The sequence below is a fragment of the Mustelus asterias genome, chromosome 4 (genome assembly GCF_964213995.1).
Source record: "Mustelus asterias chromosome 4, sMusAst1.hap1.1, whole genome shotgun sequence".
Lineage (NCBI taxonomy): Eukaryota > Metazoa > Chordata > Chondrichthyes > Carcharhiniformes > Triakidae > Mustelus > Mustelus asterias.
Genome location: NC_135804.1, coordinates 53,078,348 through 53,097,146, shown reverse-complemented (window position 1 = coordinate 53,097,146; position 18,799 = coordinate 53,078,348). Strand labels below are relative to the sequence as shown.

At 44.8% G+C, this 18,799-nt stretch overlaps 1 protein-coding gene across 1 annotated transcript in view; it reads right to left on the bottom strand.

Moving 5' to 3' along the window:
* Positions 1–5,864: 5,864 nt before the first annotated feature.
* ano10b (anoctamin 10b) overlaps positions 5,865–18,799 on the bottom strand; it is a 41,019-nt gene continuing 28,084 nt past the window's right edge. Inside the window, exons 11-13 of the mRNA XM_078211038.1 lie at positions 16,934–17,071; positions 9,534–9,650; positions 5,865–7,986 (exon numbers count right to left, since the gene is read on the bottom strand). Of these exons, the coding sequence (XP_078067164.1) occupies positions 7,858–7,986; positions 9,534–9,650; positions 16,934–17,071 (384 nt within the window). The 3' untranslated portion in view covers positions 5,865–7,857. The remainder of the gene's footprint in view (positions 7,987–9,533; positions 9,651–16,933; positions 17,072–18,799) is intronic.

Sequence of the window (18,799 nt, the reverse complement as noted above, 5' to 3'; positions counted from 1 at the left end):
GGTTAACAAGGGGAACTTAAGGAAAGACATTTAAGAATTGAGAAATTACAGAGTAAGGAATTGGGAGAAAGATGAATTGGAGTGGGTGAAATCGGAAAGAGGAAGAAAATAGAAAAATCTGTGAATTCAGAGAGAGATCCAGAGAGAAAGATTAAGAAAAAAATTACATCTGACCTTTAAAATCTTCAACAACAATCTGCTACCTGAGGGAATGAAATGCTGTGAATGGAATGTTGCAGTTAATTGGCAATCATTAACAATTATCATATCGTGAAAAGAAATTTTATGCTATTAATTATGCAGCTTAACCTTTCGTGCCAACTTTAATGGGAAATTAACCTGGGGAAAGGCTTCTTCAAGCTCACTGGAATGCTGAAGGTGAGATGTTTGTTTTGACGAAGCTAACAACGGGATAAGGCAAACGACTGGTGTTCACTTTGCCATTCACATGGTATCTCTTCCATGCCACAATTTGCTGATCAAATTGCACATCAATAATCCCATGCCTTGTTTGGCAAGACCCAGCCCAGCTTATTTATAGTCCCCTTCATTCAGCTTTGAGAAGCTACAGCTGAAGATTCAGGTGCCTGAAAGAGGAGCAGACTTCAAAGAGAGATTGTCAGAGGAATTTCAAATGTCAAATCAGTCTAATTATTTTGCTGTGTTTTTTTATGTAGTTGTTAATGTTGGAAGACTTAATGTTGCTAATACTGGGCGGAATCAAATAGTCACGTCAAGTGTGCTGATGGCTGAACTGGAAGTGACCTCAGAAGCAGGAAGAGTGGCCATGGCAGGAGGGCAACTACTCCACCATTAGATTGTGATGTCAGAGGTCCAGGCACCATATTTCAAAGGCATCAGGCATACACTCCCTGCAACCTGGCAGCAGCAGTCTGGATATAAGTGGATCTTTTGAAAGTCCAACTGTTGCTGCAAACTGCTGATCTGAACACCCTCCACCCCAGAAAGTTGCAACCACTGCTGTAGCCATCTGCTACTTCTGCCTGATATCTCAGCATGAGAGGCTGAGTGGCCCCGGGGTTGTTCAATGCTTCCTGCAGATTCTTCTCTGACTGTGTGGGAATGGTAGGATATTCTGTTTCCCAGCGATGGCAGGAGGAGGCCCTCCCAACTGACTGAGGCAGCATGGATGGAGATTGAAATGGAGGTGAGCAGTTGTGGGGTCCACAAGTGAAATTGGGTCCAATGCCACAAAATGGACAAAGACCTTCTGTTCTCCGTAAGGTTAAGTGGCACAGTCTAGTTACTGCAAAGGGGCAGTCATGATGGCATCAAGCAATGTAAATGTTCAAGGTTCCAGGCCTCAGCACCAGGTAGAATATGTGGTCTGAATAAACATAGAAACTCTGCAGTGCAGAAGGAGGCCATTTGGCCCATCAAGTCTGCATTGACAATAATCCCATCTCGGCCCTTTCTCCATAACCCCCCATATTTACCCCACTAATCCCTCTAACCTATGCATCCCAGGATACTAAGGGGCAATTTAGCATGGCCAATGCACCTAACTCGCACATCTTTAGACTGTGGGAGAAGTTGGAGCATCCGGAGGAAACCCACACAGACATGGGGAGAACATGCAAACTCTCCACAGACAATGACCCAAGCTGGGAATCGAACCCAGGTCTCTGGAGCTTTCAGGCAGCAGTACTAACCACTGTGCCACCATGCCACACTATGTGTGGAGCTACTTTCTACTGTGAAAGTTGTACAGAGTTGCAGGAGAGTGCAGTTGGCTGTGATTACCCAAAACTTAAAGTCAATCAACGTCTAGATTTTTCATCTCTAGGATCAATGCTTTACAAAAGAGAGCTGAAGAGTAAGTGTGAAAGATTACCATTTATCTAGTATTATTGGATATAATGGCCTTTTAGCTTTAAGCCATTCTGTATGGACAGTAGCCGTTGATCGTGTGATTAAAACTGTCCTCTGATACTGAAATGTTTAATGTCACAGGACCTGGGAAAAGACCTGGAAAGCCTGCCAAAGACACCAAAAATGACAGCAGCTCCAGTAAAAGCGTGTGCCATCTTTGTCTTTTAAGAACTTGGATCAACCTCCTGGTCTGATTACAAAACTGGCCACAAATGATGCCAGCTGCAAACAGATTGGACCTCCAGTAACAAAAGCTACAAGGGCCTAACATCTTAACCTGCTGAACATTCATCTCTCAGAGGAGATTCTACAATGATCCCAATATCTGACTCCAGCTATCTTGAACTCATCTAAACTACAAGGAGTGGAAAAGACTTATTTCTTCACTGGAACAGCAAAGATAGTTTTCTTACAATGAGCGAGACATGTAAACTAAAACTATTCTTTTGTTTGCAGTTTGTAAAAGTTCTCCACTCTCGTTAAAGAACAAAAGAACAAGAACAAAGAACAATACAGCACAGGAACAGGCCCTTCGGCCCTCCAAGCCCGCGCCGCTCCCTGGTCCAAACTAGACCATTCTTTTGTATCCCTCCATTCCCACTCCATTCATGTGGCTATCTAGATAAGTCTTAAGTTAACTGTATTTTTTCTCAAGGGTGTGTATGTGTTGTGCTGAGTATATGAGTGCTGAGTGAATGACGGAGCATTTAGGCTGGGGGTGAGTGCGAATAATTAATTCTCTTTATTTTTAAACCCACGATAGTCTGGTGCTGGGTTCTTAAATTGACATCAAACTAAAATGGGGCTAAACACACAATTCCAAAAAAAGACCCGCACTGTTTATAAATAATAAGAGAAGGGAATTGAAGGGTTCAGTTTATCTCTCCTCCCATGTCCATAACACAAGCCATGAGTTCAGTTGTGGTTCTAGCATGTAAGTGAATGGCTTCCTTCATGGATTGGTTAATGTCTGCCATGGAGAGGTCCGTATTGCTCGATTCCCTACCTATTCAGGTATCTGTCAAGGTGCCTCTCAAACGTTGCTATTGTATCTGTTTCTACCACCTCCTCTGGCAGCGCATTCCGCATACACCGGATCTGCTCGGATGAGGAGGATCGCAACAGACACCTACAGACGCTGAAAGACGCCCTCATAAGAACAGGGTATGGCACTCGACTCATCGATCAACAGTTCCGATGCGCCACAGCGAAAAACCGCACCGACCTCCTCAGAAGACAAACACGGGACATGGCGGACAGAGTACCCTTCGTCGTCCAGTACTTCCCCGTAGTGGAGAAGCTACGACATCTTCTCCAGAGCTTTCAACATGTCATCGATGAAGACGAACATCTCGCCAAGGCCATCCCCACACTTCCACTTCTTACCTTTAAACAACCACACAATCACAAAGACCATTGTCCGCAGCAAAATACCCAGCCTTCAGGAGAACAGTGACCACGACACCACACAACCCTGCCACACCAACCTCTGCAAGACATGCTGGATCATCGACACAGATGCCATCATCCAACGTGAGAACACCATCCACCAGGTACACGGTACATACTCTTGCAACTCGGCCAACATTGTCTACCTGATACGCTGCAGGAAAGGATGTCCCGAGGCATGGTACATTGGGGAGACCATGCAGACGCTACGACAACGGATGAATGCACACTGCTCGACAATCACCAGGCAGGAGTGTTCTCTTCCTGTCGGGGAACATTTCAGCAATCACAGGCATTCGGCCTCTGATCTTCAGGTAAGCGTTCTCCAAGGCGGCCTTCACGACACACGACAACGCAGAGTCGCTGAGCAGAAACTGATTAGCCAAGTTCCGCACACATGAGGACGGCCTAAACCGGAATCTTGGGTTCATGTCACACTATCTGTAACCCTCACGACTTGCCTGGGCTTGCAAAATCTCACTAGCTGTCCTGGCTGGAGACAATACACATCTCTTTAACCTGTGCTTAACCCTCTCTCCACTCACATTGTGACTTGATTACCTGTAAAGACTCGTATTCCAACCATTATCTTGTAAATTGAGTTTGTGTCTGTATATGCCCTGTTTGTGAACAGAACTCCTCATTCACCTGAAGAAGGAGCGAGACTCTGAAAGCTTGCACTACCAAATAAACCTGTTGGACTTTAACCTGGCATTGTGAGACTTCTTACTGTGCCCATCCCAGTCCAACGCCGGCATCTCCACATCAGACACTTACCACCCTCTGTGTAAAATAAACTTGCTTAAAGGTGAAGCAAGTATTTTGTGATTGGGTCATAGAAAATAAATAATAAATGCTTTCTTGATGCACTGTATGCACTATAGGGAAATCAGTCCTTGCTATTAAGCTGTTTATAGGGTTGCTTTTGAGTATTGAAATAATATTTAAGTTGCTTTTTCTCAGGAAAATTACCTCAGGAACAATGTAAGAGTTCATGTTTTACATCTTTTTTTCTCAGTCATTTCCCAGTAATTGGCGCTAAAATGGTCGATCCAGCTCATAACTGCACAGGTGATTGGATCTTATAATGTCTGAATATCAACATTTACAATGTTAACAGATTGCTATTCGCTCGTCTTCCATTTCCTGAGATGGACCCCACTAAGGGAGCACACCTCCTTGTTTACATACTGGATCCAGAGTGTTCCCGGGGAAGAGTTTGGAAAAAAACAACTCGCAGTATAACTCAGGCCGCCTTGGTGGCACATTATATTCCATGGAGTTCACTTAACAAGCCCGTGCCTCCTGGCAGAAGGTTTTCCCAGTGGAAAGCGTGGGAAACTTGGACATATTCTGCGGATTGCGCCCTGACCAATAAAATTAAACATACACTCTCCTCGTGAGCTGATCAAAGAGCTGTAAGTGTAAGATAACCATGATGTGGAGATGCCGACGTTGGACTGAGGTAGGCACAGTAAGAAGTCTCACAACACCAGGTTAAAGTCCAACAGGTTTATTTGGTAGCAAATACCATAAGCTTTCGGAGCGCTGCTCCTTCGTCAGATGGAGTGAAAATCTGTTCTCCAACAGTGCACAGAGACACAACATCAAGTTACAGAATACTAATTAGAATGCAAATCTCTACAGCCAGCCAGGTCTTAAAGGTACAGATAATGTGGGTGGAGGGAACATTAAACACAGGTTAAAGAGATGTGTATTGTCTCCAGACAGAACAGCTAGTAAGATTCTGCAAGATCAGGAGGCAAGCTGTGGGGGTTACTGATAATGTGACATAAATCCAACATCCCGGTTTAGGCCGTCCTCATGTGTGCGGAACTTGGCTATCAGTTGCTGCTCAGCGACTCTGCGCTGTCGTGTGTCATGAAGGCCGCCTTGGAGAACGCTTACCTGAAGATCCAAGGCTGAATGCCCGTGACTGCTGAAGTGCTCCCCCACAGGAAGAGAACAGTCTTGCCTGGTGATTGTCGAGCGGTGTTCATTCATCCGTTGTCGTAGCGTCTGCATGGTTTCCCCAATGTACCATGCCTCGGGACAGCCTTTCCTGCAGCGTATCAGGTAGACAATGTTGGCCGAGTTGCAAGAGTATGAACCGTGTACCTGGTAGATGGTGTTCTCACGTGAGATGATGGCATCCGTGTCGATGATCCGGCACGTCTTGCAGAGGTTGCTGTGGCAGGGTTGTGTGGTGTCATGGTCACTGTTCTCCTGAAGGCTGGGTAGTTTGCTGCGGACAATGGTCTGTTTGAGGTTGCGTGGTTGTTTGAAGGCAAGAAGTGGGGGTGTGGGGATGGCCTTGGCGAGATGTTCGTCTTCATCAATGACATGTTGAAGGCTCCGGAGGAGATGCCGTAGCTTCTCTGCTCCGGGGAAGTACTGGACAACGAAGGGTACTCTATCCACCGTGTCCCGTGTTTGTCTTCTGAGGAGGTAACAACAGTCGAAGAGCCAACATCCAATCTTGGATTCACTTGAAATCCACTGAGATAACAAGGGATTTCATTACTTTGTGCTTTATTTGTCATGATATACAGGACATGAGAAAATCCAGCACCACTCCCAATATACACTATAGTAGTATTGGAAAAATAATAAATAAACAACTAATGCATTACATGGACTACATTTATACTGCACTCAAAATTATAGAAGGGGCATCAACCTTTTTATTTCTTCCAGTCTTTCAACACAGAATCCCTTGGAATATCATTTCCTCTCGGATGTAAGCAATTTCGTAAAGTTCCGACACACTTCCAATGGTACACAGAGGAGGTGTTACAACGGAGCCATAATGAGTCACAAAGCACTGAATGGGAATATTTTACATTTTCTCAAAGTCACACATGGTGGGTGTTTGTAAAGGTTTTAAAGCCAAAAAGCTTTGTGGCCAATGGCAACAATCATTGCTGACAGAAGCATGCTCAATTGCCTCTTAGTGTCCAAAGATGTGTAGGTTAAATAGGTTATACATGGTAACTGTGTGGGATAACAGGGATAGAGTGGGGCAGAGGGCCTAGATAAGATATTCTGTCAGACTTGATGGACAAAATGGCCTCTTCTGCGCTGTAGGGATTCTATTCTATTCTGAAGAAATTAAAAGAAAATGCTGGAAAAGCTCAGCAGGTCTGGTAGAATTTGGGGAGAAAGAAACAGAGTTAATGTTTCGAGTTCAGAGCGGTGATGAATTTTATACTGTTGTAAAGGGGGAGGGGGATGGAGCAAGGATAGGGTGGGCTCAGGAGGGATGAAATGACAAAGATGTTGCAGTGATTTTGCTTTTATCATTACGGACGGGATGTTTATCAGTGTTACCATTGAAGCAACGCTAATTTACCACTGCATAATAAACATTACCATTGTTCAGAGGACCAAAGGATAAGGAACTGAAGTCCCTAGTCAGATTGCCACAAGGTAAAGAATGTCAAACTGTAAGGACTGTTAGTCCCACAGGGTAAACAACGGAAGCATCAATCAGAGGGTCACTGAGTAAGGACATAACCATCAGTCAGGGCCACAGGGTAAGAACTGTCACCAACTGCAGATGAGAGAATCATAGAATTCCTACAGTGCAGAAGGAGGCCATTCGGCCCATCGAGTCTGCACTGACCACAATCCCACCCAGGCCCTATTCCCGTAATTCCACATATTTACCCTGCTAATCCCCTGACACTGGGGTCAATTTAGCATGGCCAATCAACATAACCCTCACATCTTTGGACTGTGGGAGAAAACCGGAGCACCCGGAGGAAACCCACACAGACACGGGGAGAACATGCAAACTTCACACAGACAGTGTCCCGAGGTCATAATTGAACCTGTGGCCCTGGCGCTGTGAGGCAGCAGTGCTAACCACTGTGCCACCATACTGCCCTGAGAGGACCAGACAATAAGCTAAACTACCATTGATCAAACCATTCAATATATGGAATACTGTATTTACATAAGAAATACGTCCGAGGATATTTTTCTTTGAAAACGTACTGTTTTTGGTGTTTCATCTTATAGCTGACGCAGAGAAACACTCGATATTAGAAAGGCAGCTGGAAAAAGGATTTTGTTGAATGGGATGGCATTTTTGGTAGATATTCAGAAATAAAGAGGATTTCAGACTGACCCTTTCAATCAACAGATTTAGAGAAACTGATTACGCTGCCACCCTTCCTCTATCGAGGCTCTTGCTGTGTGTTGCCCCCGGCTGTGATGATTTACAGTTGTGAAAAGTTATTGCTTCATTCAAAATACAAAGCAAGAAATAAAAGTCGAATCCAGAGTTCTTGCTGCGGGGAATGTAGTTTATCAGTGGCTGGTTTAGATATATATTTGTGCATATCGTCAGAAACTGTACGATAACAAAGGGGTTATCGTATTATAGCAAAGCAACATCAGCTCCGTGATAATAAATGGTGCAGGGGCAGAGATAGATTCTGAGGCGAAAATATTGTATGTTGATAGAAGTGATTGTTTCTCTCGCTGTGTATTTGCACAGTAACAGGGTAGTTATAATAAATTCAGCTGCCTGTTGCTGGTGTGCAGTGAGCTCTCAGTTGAATCAGACATTGCGATTCCATCAGACCGTATTTCTTTTTCCTTGGTTACTCTGCTCTGTCCTTTATCCACCTCGGCCAACTAAAACAGGAAGAAAATAAGGAGCCGTTTAAATTTGGATGGTCATTTAGAAATGAGCCTCTTTTGTCCAGTCTTTCTTCCAGCATTGGCGGTCGTGCCTTCAGTCGTTCAGACCCCAAGCTCTGGAATTCCCTTCCTAAACCTCTCTGCCTCCAATTCTCTCTCCTCCTTTAAGATGTGCCTCAGAAGCTACTACCTCTTTAACCAAACCCGTCCTTATTCCCCATTTTTAGGCTTGGTGTCATTCTTTGCCTGACTACACTGCTGTGAAGCAGTCTGGGGAGTTTTACCATGTTAAAATCGTTAAACAGGAATAAGGGGTCAGCTATTTAAGACAGAGATGAAATGAGGAGAAATTTCTTCACTAAAAGGTTCTGATTCTTTGAATTTCGTTACCGTGGTGGAGGGGGCGGGGGGTGGGGGGAGCAGTGGATGCTCGATTCTTGAGCATATTCAGAAGATCACCAGGCACAGGAAAAGTAGGCCATTCAGCCCATCAAGCCTGTTCCGTCATTCAATAAAGTTATGGCTGATCTTTTTTTTGAAAAGGGAGCATTATGCATTTAAAATGGGTTGAGCGATCTTTGGGTCACTAAGGGAATTAAGGGATTATGGGGATAGTGCAGGAGGTTGAGGCAGAGGATCAGACATGACCATAGTGAATGGCAGAACAGGCTGGAAGGACCAAATTGTGGAGTTCAGGTTCTATTTCTTACGCTCTCACATAAATGCAAGTTGTTGTTTTGTATTATGAGAAAACTGTTTGGCAAATAGGAGTTGCAATTGTCCTGGGGAGACATGTATATCTACCCGCTGAGTATAGAGTATTACCCGGTCTGAAACATCAATGATCAGACTCTAGGAACCCTGTAGCAGGACCACCTGAATCTCTAATACTTGCAGAGCTGCTGACTACTGTGCTTCTGATTTGCTCCTGGATTTTTCATGATTCAGATGTTTCCTTAGAATCATACAGCCTGTACAACACAGGCACAGATCACTCAACACATTGAACCAGGCCAGTCTTTATGCTCCACATGAGCATCTTCCCACCTTATTTCATTGAACCTTATCAACATATGCTACTAACTTTAGGCCCAAGATCCCCCATTCCACCCCCAAGCCTTTCGAGCATCTTAGGGCATTCTTCGCCACTGGTTTTAAGTTTATTTATTAGTGTCACAAGTAGGCTTACATTAACACTGCAATGAAGTTACTGTGAAAATCCCCTAGTCGCCACACTTCGGTGCCTGTTCGGGTACACTGAGGGAGAATTTAGCATGGCCAATGCCTCTAACCAGCATGTCTTTCGGACTGTGGGAGGAAACCAGAGCACCCGGAGGAAACCCACGTAGACATGGGGAGAACGTGCAGACTCCGCACAGACAGTGACCCAAGCTGGGAATTGAACCTGGGTCCCTGGCGCTGTGAGCCAGCAGTGCTAACCACTGTACCACCGTGTCACCCCACTGTGTTCCTCTATCGCTGCAAATTGTTGAAAGGAATGCTTTGGTTCTTTTCTGCTTCAAAGTTAATTAATGCTTTACCTTGTGCTTGAGGGCTTGAAGGGACTGATATTCCACTCTGTCAATCCTCAGCTGCACCCACTGTGGAATGTCAGGAATACCGAACGCTAAAAGGACCTTTATAGCCAGCAAGGCATGCTGAAACATAGAAACAATGGAACAGAGTAAGCCTATCAACTGAAGAACTCTGGTCAATGTTGTGTTATTATAGTGCTATAATTACTATGCAAGACACAAGGCACCAATCGCTCATAAAGGGTTGGGAAATCGTGTTGTGTGTTCATTTATTAAGACCAGGAACATGAGAACTGTTTTACATCGGTATAAAGTTTGAAGACATCAGAGCTAAGTGTTTCTTCTGGGCAACCAAATAAAGTAAATCAACAAATTGAGGGAGAAATTAAAAGGCAGCCCCTTAAAAGGACACTGCATCAAAGTAAACAGAATCTCAAAGGAAACTTAAAACGTCAAAACAAAATGTGATTAAAAGGGTCGATGAAACACCACAGTCCCTGAGGTGCCCACTGGGCACAGAAGGCCTCGATTGTGCCGATGGCCACAGCGTGTTCCTTTTCCAGTGACACCCAGCAGTGAACGTAGCTGCAGAAGAGTCAGAACAGATGACACCATCGACCACCCACTCCCTGAAACTATTAAACATCAGAGCTGTGTGTGTGTGCTCCGCTCAAAGCACAAGTGAAACTGGATCAGGTGACACATTTCCCATTGAGTGATGTTATATCGACATCCCCTAAAGACATATTACAACAGTCAGGTTGAGTGGGGCAAGAACAATAAATAGTTCAAATGGTCTGAATTCCAGAATGGAAGCTATGTACATGAGCAGATCAGTTGGCATCTGAAAGGAGGAGTGCCTCTTATCAGAAACATCAAAGTTTTAAGTTTATTTATTTGTGTCACAAGTAGTCTTACATTAACACTGCAATGAAGTTACTGTGAAAATCCTCCAGTCGCCACACTCTGGTGCCTGTTTGGGTACACTGAAGGAGAATTTAGCATGGCCAATGCATCTAAACAGCACAGCTTTTGGACTGTGGGAGGAAACCAGAGCACTCGGAGGAAACCCACACAGACATGGGGAGAAAGTACAGCCTCCGCACAGACAGTGACCCAAGCTGGGAATTGAACCCGGGTACCTGGCGCTGTGAGGCAGCAGTGTTAACCACTGTGCCACCATGCCACCCCCAACCTGGCTGCTCTCGTTTTGGACACCAATGGTCCTGCTGTGTATTTCAAACTATTTCTGTTTTCACTTCTCCGTTAATGAAAGAGTTTATTGAGTCATCTTCTCAATTATATTGATTTTTATCTTTTACATAATGACAGTTTCAGAATCAGGATCCAGGCTTTGTATAATTATAGGTACAGCAGTTTTCTTTCAGCGCTATGTGTTCTTGGAGATGGCAGGAAAGTCCATGGAGAAAATAGGATAACCACGGATGCTGTGGAGTGGATAATAGAGAAAAGCAATGGGAATATTGTCATTTCTCTTCAAGGATCCAAGTTTCAATGCATCCCAAATGATGGGGAATAAGTTTCCTCTTTGTCCAGATGTAGGGGTCCTTTGTGGAAAAAGCCTGAGCAGTTTCCACCCTGCTCATTATAAGAACAACACATAGCCCAGAATTGCTAACATCTCTTACGTGAGCTGCGCTTACCCTGGACAGCTTCCTAGATTCCTAGGCGGCACAGTGGTTAGCACTGCTGCCTCACAACGCCAGGGACCTGGTTCAATTCCAGCCTCGGATCACTGTCTGGGTGGAGTTTGCACTTTCTCCCCGTGTCTGCATAGGTTTCCTCCGGGTGCTCCAGTTTCATAGAAACCCATAGAAACCCTACAGTGCAGAAGGAGGCCATTCGGCCCATCGAGTCTGCACCGACCACAATCCCACCCAGGCCCTACCCCCACATATTTACCCGCTAATCGCACTAACCTACGCATCTCAGGGGCAATTTTTAACCTGGCCAATCAACCTAACCCACACATCTTTGGACTGTGGGAGGAAACCGGAGCACCCAGAGGAAACCCATGCAGACACGAGGAGAATGTGCAAACTCCACACAGGCAGTGACCCGAGCCGGGAATCGAACCCAGGACCCTGGAGCTGTGAAGCAGCAGGGCTAACCACTGTGCTACCGTGCCGCCCCGAATCCTCCCACAAATGCCTAAAGATGCACCGGTTAGGTTGATTGGCCATGCTAAATTGACCCTAGCGTCGGGGATTAGCAGGGTAAATGCGTGGGGTTATGGGAATAGGGCCTGGGTGAGATTGTGGTCAGTGCAGACCCGATGGGCCAAATGGCCTCCTTCTGTACTGTAGGGATTCTATGATTCGGCATTTAGAATCATTTAGAATTACTATCAACATCCTGGGGGTTACCACTGATGAGAAACTGAACTGGACTAATCATATAATCCATAGTTGGGAAAATGCTGGAATCTATCATTAAGGAAGAAATAGCAGGACACCTGGAAAAGAATGGTTCAATCAAGCAGACGCAGCATGGATTCATGAAGGGTAAGTCATGGTTGACTAATTTACTGGAATTTTTTGAGGATATAACGAGTGCAGTTGACAGAGGGGAACCGGTGGATGTGGTGTATTTAGATTTCCAGAAGGCATTCGATAAGGTGCCTCACAAAAGGTTGCTACATAAGATAAAGATACACGGAGTTGGGGGTAAAGTGTTAGCGTGGATTGAGGATTGGCTATCTAACAGAAAGCAGAGAGTCGGAATAAATGGGTGCTTTTCCGGTTGGCAATCAGTGACTAGTGGCGTGCCGCAGGGATCGGTGCTGGGGCCTCAACTATTTACCATATACATAGACGACCTGGAGGAGGGGACCCAGTGTAGGGTAACAAAGTTTGCGGATGACACAAAGATGAGTGGGAAAGCAAATTGCGTGGAGGACACAGAGAGTCTGCAGAGAGATCTGGATAGGCTAAGTGAGTGGGCAAGGATCTGGCAGATGGAGTATAGCGTTGGTAAGTGTGAGGTTATCCACTTTGGAAGGAATAATAGTAAAATGGACTATTATTTAAACGGTGAAAAATTACAACATGCTACTGTGCAGAGGGACCTGGGGGTCCTTGTGCATGAATCACAAAAACTCAATTTGCAGGTGCAGCAGGTAATCAAGAAGGCAAATGGAATGTTGGCCTTTATCACGAAGGGGATGGAGTATAAAAGCAGGGAGGTCATGCTGCAACTGTACAGGGTACTGGTGAGGCTGCACCTAGAGTACTGTGTACAATTTTGATCCCCATATTTAAGAAAGGATATATTAGCTTTGGAGGGAGTACAGAGAAGGTTCCCCAGGTTGATTCCGGAGATGGGGGGGGGGGGGGGGGGGGGGTGCGGGGGGGGGTTAGCTTATGAGGAGAGATTGAGTAGACTGGGCCTGTACTCATTGGAGTTTAGAAGGTTGAGGGGAGATCTTATAGAGACATATAAGATAATGAAGGGGCTAGACAGGGTAGAAGCAGCGAGATTATTTCCACTTACAATGGAAACAAGAACTAGGGGGCATAGCCTCAAAATACGGGGGAGTCAATTTAGAACAGAGTTGAGGAGGAACTTCTTCTCCCAGAGGGTAGTGAAGCTTTGGAATTCTCTGCCCAATGAAGCAGTAGAGGCAACCTCGTTAAATGTGTTTAAGTCACAGATAGATTTTTAACCATTAAGGGAATTAAGGGTTATGGGGAGCGGGTAAATGGAACTGAACCCACTATCAGATCAGCCATGATCTTATTGAATGGCGGAGCAGGCTTGAGGGGCCAGATGGCCTACTCCTGCTCCTATTTCTTATGTTCTTATATAAATACTCCGGCTGGAATCTTACCACTGTTCACACCAGCGGGCTTTCCAATCCCACCGCAGTGAATGGAGATTTGGCTAGCCGCCAAATTCTCCGACTTTGCTGCAACAGGATCATGGATGAAAGACAGGTAAGATCACATCCTGTGGCCACAGGAACAGGTCAGAGGCTAGGAATTTTGCAGAGAGGAACTCACCTCCTGACTCCCCAATACCTGTCTACCATCAACAAGACATAAGTCAGGAGTTGATGGAATACTTTCCACTGGCATGGATGAGTGCAGATCCAACAGCACTCAGAAAGCTCAACACCAACCAGGTCAAAGCAGCCCGCTTGACTGGCACCCCATCCACCACCTTAAACATTCTTTTTTTTAATGCTTTTCCAATTCAATCAAATCAAATCCAATTCAGAGTCTCAACAAGTTGAGACATTTCCGATCCAGGCTGACAAGACAGGGCGAGCGACCAAACCACCCTGTCCTGGGCCCGATCTACATGAGCCAAGCTGATTGGAGGAGGAGGAGGCCCCCCCTCCAAGACCCGAGCCCACCCGCATCCCAGCCAAAAGGCCGAGATGCCGCCCCAAAAATTGCCTCACATGAAACACACGAAGCCCCAGTGCAACCCAATGACCTCAACCAAGTGCAGCCGACCATGGGCCGCCGACCACGCCACACCCGATCTTAGCCAAAAGGCCGAGAAGCATTCACTTCTTCCACCATCGACCAACAGTGGCAGCCATCTACAAGATGCACTGCAGGAACTCACCAAGGCTCCTTTGAATGCACCTTTCAGTCCTGCTACCTCTACCACTAGAAGGCTGAGGGCAGCAGATACATGGTCACACACCATACTGACATGTTATTCCTTCACTGTCACTGGGTCAAAATTCTAGAACTCCCTCCCTAACACCACTGTTGGTGTACCTACATGATGTGGAGATGCCGGCGTTGGACTGGGGTGAACACAGTAAGAGTTTTAACAACACCAGGTTAAAGTCCAACAGGTTTATTTGGTAGCAAATACCATTAGCTTTCGGAGCGCTGCTCCTTCATCAGATGGAGTGGAAATGTGCTCTCAAACAGGGCACAGAGACACAAAATCAAGTTACAGAATACTGATTAGAATGCGAATCCCTACAACCAATCAGATCTTAAAGATACAGACAATGTGGGTGGAGGGAGCATTAAGCACAGGTTAAAGAGATGGGACAATACACATCTCTTTTTGAGATCTCCCCTCAACCTTCTAAACTCCAATGAGTACAGGCCCAGTCTACTCAATCTCCCCTGTTTGAGAGCACATTTCCACTCTATCTGACAAAGGAGCAGCGCTCCGAAAGCTAATGGTATTTGCTACCAGATAAACCTGTTGGTCTTTAACCTGGTGTTGTTAAAACTCTTACTGTGTACCTACACCCCATGAGTTGCAACAGTTCAAGATGGCAGCTCACCACCACCTTCTCAGGGCATTTAGGGATGGGCAATAAATGCTGGCTTAGCCAGCAATGCCCACATTCTGTGGATTTTACTTTTTAAAAAATGTGCTGAGAGTTAGTTAGCAGCCCAACTCTGAGTGATTTTAGGTGCATGTGACATGACAAATAGAGGCTGCCATAAGGCACCTTGTTGGGGACAGTGTAGGGGAAGTTTCACTTGGTGCCTTGTTGCACTATGATCGCATGGAGCATGCCTGATCTCAGCAATGAGTGTCCAACATAGAAATACATTCCATTTGCCAGCACTGGTCTCTCACATTGATGTAAACAAAAGGAAAAGAAGGGGTGGAGAGGACAATGGTAAAAGCATACAGATTAGCAGGGTAGGAACAGATGTGGGGGATCGGCATTGTAACAAGTTTCTTAACATGGTGACAGACAAACACTCCCAAACACTGCACTCAATCTTAGACCCAATTGTACAGTGAGGAAAAGCCATCCTCACAACCCCTCATGTTAACTCCATGTTTGTTGGTCGTTCGATTCAGCCTGTTTCTGACAGTGTTGGCAGTCTGATCAGTCAGAATGGAAGACAAGGTGAAGACTATATTATGTTCCTTAGCCAGGTCTAGTGTTTGGTATCACTTGATCTCACGGCTGATATAGATTGAAGGGTACACCCCCATTACCTGCCAGCACACTGAGGAGAGGAACATACTCTTCGCAAGCTCATACTTAACTTGCAGAATCAGAGGAAGATTGGATCCTTAGCTTCAACTTTGCCAATATCATTGGATGCGTATCATTCAATGCCCCAATAAAATCTCCGAGAGGTGTGTGAGATTGTGCTCTATTCACATTTATTAATGGTAAGGGCTCTTTGAGGAATTTAAAAATCTGGCCTGCATTCTATCGCACGTGTGGCAAAGTTGGGGCTGAAACTTTTGAGTTCATCATCTGGAGGGTAATCAGATCAAATCAAGCAGCCGCCCGCTATAGAAGCGGTTTGCTTTTCATTCTGTCTATTGCAATGAAAGATGAATCAGGTGGATTCTGGAAAAGGGCTGGTGATCTGCTCTGAACTCTGGTGAAGACAAAATCTCCCCAAGTGTTGTCTGTATTGTGACATCTAGTGTTCTCTGGACTGTGACAGACATATGCAAAGTGAAAGAAATAGATAAAGAATAGATGAATATAGTTCCCATCTCTTACGCGAGCTGCACTTATCCTGGACAGCTTCCTAGATTGGGAAAATTGTGCTGACTATTTATCATTCCCATTGCTATGAATTAATGAGGCACTCTTTATAATGCATTAAGTGAACTGAATATTTCAGGCCGTTCAAGCAGCTCATCGCACCCTTAGGCAGTCTACCTGCTACCTTTAGTCACCCGCTTCCCTCCACATCTTGTGCCATTGCCACTTGCAGGCTTGGGGCCTAGAGGATTGAAGGCGTTAATGGTAAGCTATGTGACTTCTCTTTCTCCCTGCTTCACGTTTCACGTTGCTTACCAGCTTCAGAATTTCAGCGTTGAGGTACCCAAAGATGGAGGGAAAGGTCATTTTTCATTACAATTTGGAGGACGGTCCTTCACAACCCGTGGGTTTCCTCCAGGTGCTCCAGTTTCCTCCCACAGTCCAAAGATGTGCGGATTAGGTGGATTGGCCATGGTAAATTTCCTATTAGTGTCAGGGGGACTAACTAGGATAAATGCATGGGGTTACGGGAATAGGGCCTGGGTGGGATTGTGGTCAGTGCAGACTCGATGGGCCAAATGGCCTCCTTCTGTACTGTACAATTCTATGATTAAAGAGTTGGTATTTTTGTTTATATTTTTTGCCTCACATCTGCAAAATTTTTTTAAGGTTTTGGTTACATCAACCACTTGGTTAATGGGAAAATCACATTGGCACCAACAAACTCACCATGAGCAATAGGGACTGTTTGTGCCCTTTGAATGTCAATTGTAGAACTAACGAGCAAAGCAGAATGAAATTTTGAAAGATACATTCCAATATGTAGCACTATTACATGCAGAATCTTTGTATTCCTCTCCCTGCCATAGCTGAAGTTGTGCTGAGCATCTATCTGCTGAGATTTGTCATTGGGCCTTGCGAGATAGATTGAACATTAACTTACTTCCACTCCAACAGTCCAGATCAACACATTCTTCGAGCTTATGTTATTTTCTGCCCAATATTCTTCTACTTGAGGGGAAATACTAATTAGAAAACAGTTGGTGATAACTGACAAGAATCCTATCATCTCAAACGCCGTCTGTGGAGGAAGAACATATAATGAGAGATACATGCATTTGTTAAAAGAACTTTGTCACAAACCTTTGATGTGCCAGCCATGAATTAAGCAGCAGGTCCCTGCTCACTGGTCTTTAGACGCAAAAGCAAACAGGTCTCGTCCCACGGTCGACCGGCGAGGCAAGCCAGTAAGGTCGTGATAGAGGCAAAGAACCACTTTGTGCCCGGTTTCTCACCTCTCGTGATACTACCAGCCCTGTGAAGCCAGCATGGTCAGCCCCACGCCCGGGAAGGTCACAAAACTGATTATAATATTTAAATCTCAATTTAAATATTATTAGTGAGCCCAGGATGGAATCACCCAGGCTCACTAATAATACTTAAATTGAGATTTAACTATCACTTGCCTTAACAGCCTTGCTGGTGGAGGTCTTCACCGGCGAGGATCATGTATGGTCCCCAGCAACGGGAATCAGACATGATGGCCTCGCTGGTGGGACCAGAGGCCATTGAGGTACCCCAGGTGGTCAGGGATGGGGGGGGGCACAGCGCCCTTGGGCAATGCCAGCCATTGGCTGTGAGAATGACCATAGTCATCAAATTTGATGTTTCTTGCTATTTCTATCATCTGACAATTGACATCCATTGTTTTGAGAGGGAGGTCACCGAGGCTCTCTATTCAATGAGGACAAATAGATTTCAATCTCTTGCCAGTATCATGATGATGTGACTTGTGTATGAATGATATTTATCTTTAATTTCATTGACTAATCAAACATATTGTTTTAAAAGTAAGCCATAACACCTTCTTAAAATGGCTTCCACCAGTCACCTGATATCAAGAACTATTTCAAAAAGATTTATTAAAACTGTACTGACCTCACATTTGCAATTCTATAAGCCTGTCTCTCAAGCAGAGACAGAACATCTACCGGGGCAATAGCCCCATCAAAATGTGTTTTCTATCTCATCAAGATAGATAGTAAATCATTCAGAAGCTAATGGTTGAGAAATTATAGGCCACGGGGCATTAGCCACCATTGGTTCATTTATCAGCTAAGCAAATATCTTCTGAAATCGTTATGGGGAGAGAGTCACGTGACTGGAGTAACCATTTTTGAAATCTCTTTTAATACAACATGCAGGCTGTAAGAACCAAACAATGAGACAGTAATACTCTCCCTCTCCCCTTCTCTCCCTTGTTAAGACCCTATTTTTGTTACAGTTTAAACATAGAGCAATGAGAATTTCCATCGAAAGGAACCTCAGGTGCTAAAATCATCAACTTCTGGTAAAGATAGAGTACATTTTTAAAAAGAATTTGCCTGCTGCAATTGCAGTTTGAAATGTACTTAGAATCTGGAATTTCAAGATTACTGTGAGAAAATTCTGCTGTAACCATAGATAACAGTAAAAGTATTATAAACGGAGAGCCCTTTTTTACCTGTTAGCATTAATTTGACAAAGAAAGCAATTTCCTACTGTATATCTTGTAATTCTGCCCACGTGTGTGTGTATGTGTGTGTGTGTGTGCATGCACGTGTGTGGGCATCTGTGTGCGTGTGTGCATGTGTGCATGTGTGTGTGTGCATGTGCACATGTGTCTGTGCATGTGTGTTTGTTTGTGCCTATGTGTGCGCATTTAATTCTGCGTCTGTGTGTCAAAGGTCCAAGTTGAATTTACATTTTTAAATCTTTATCTGGGTGGTTTTTAAGTCAATAAAAATTGATCCCTTTTGTTTTACACTCA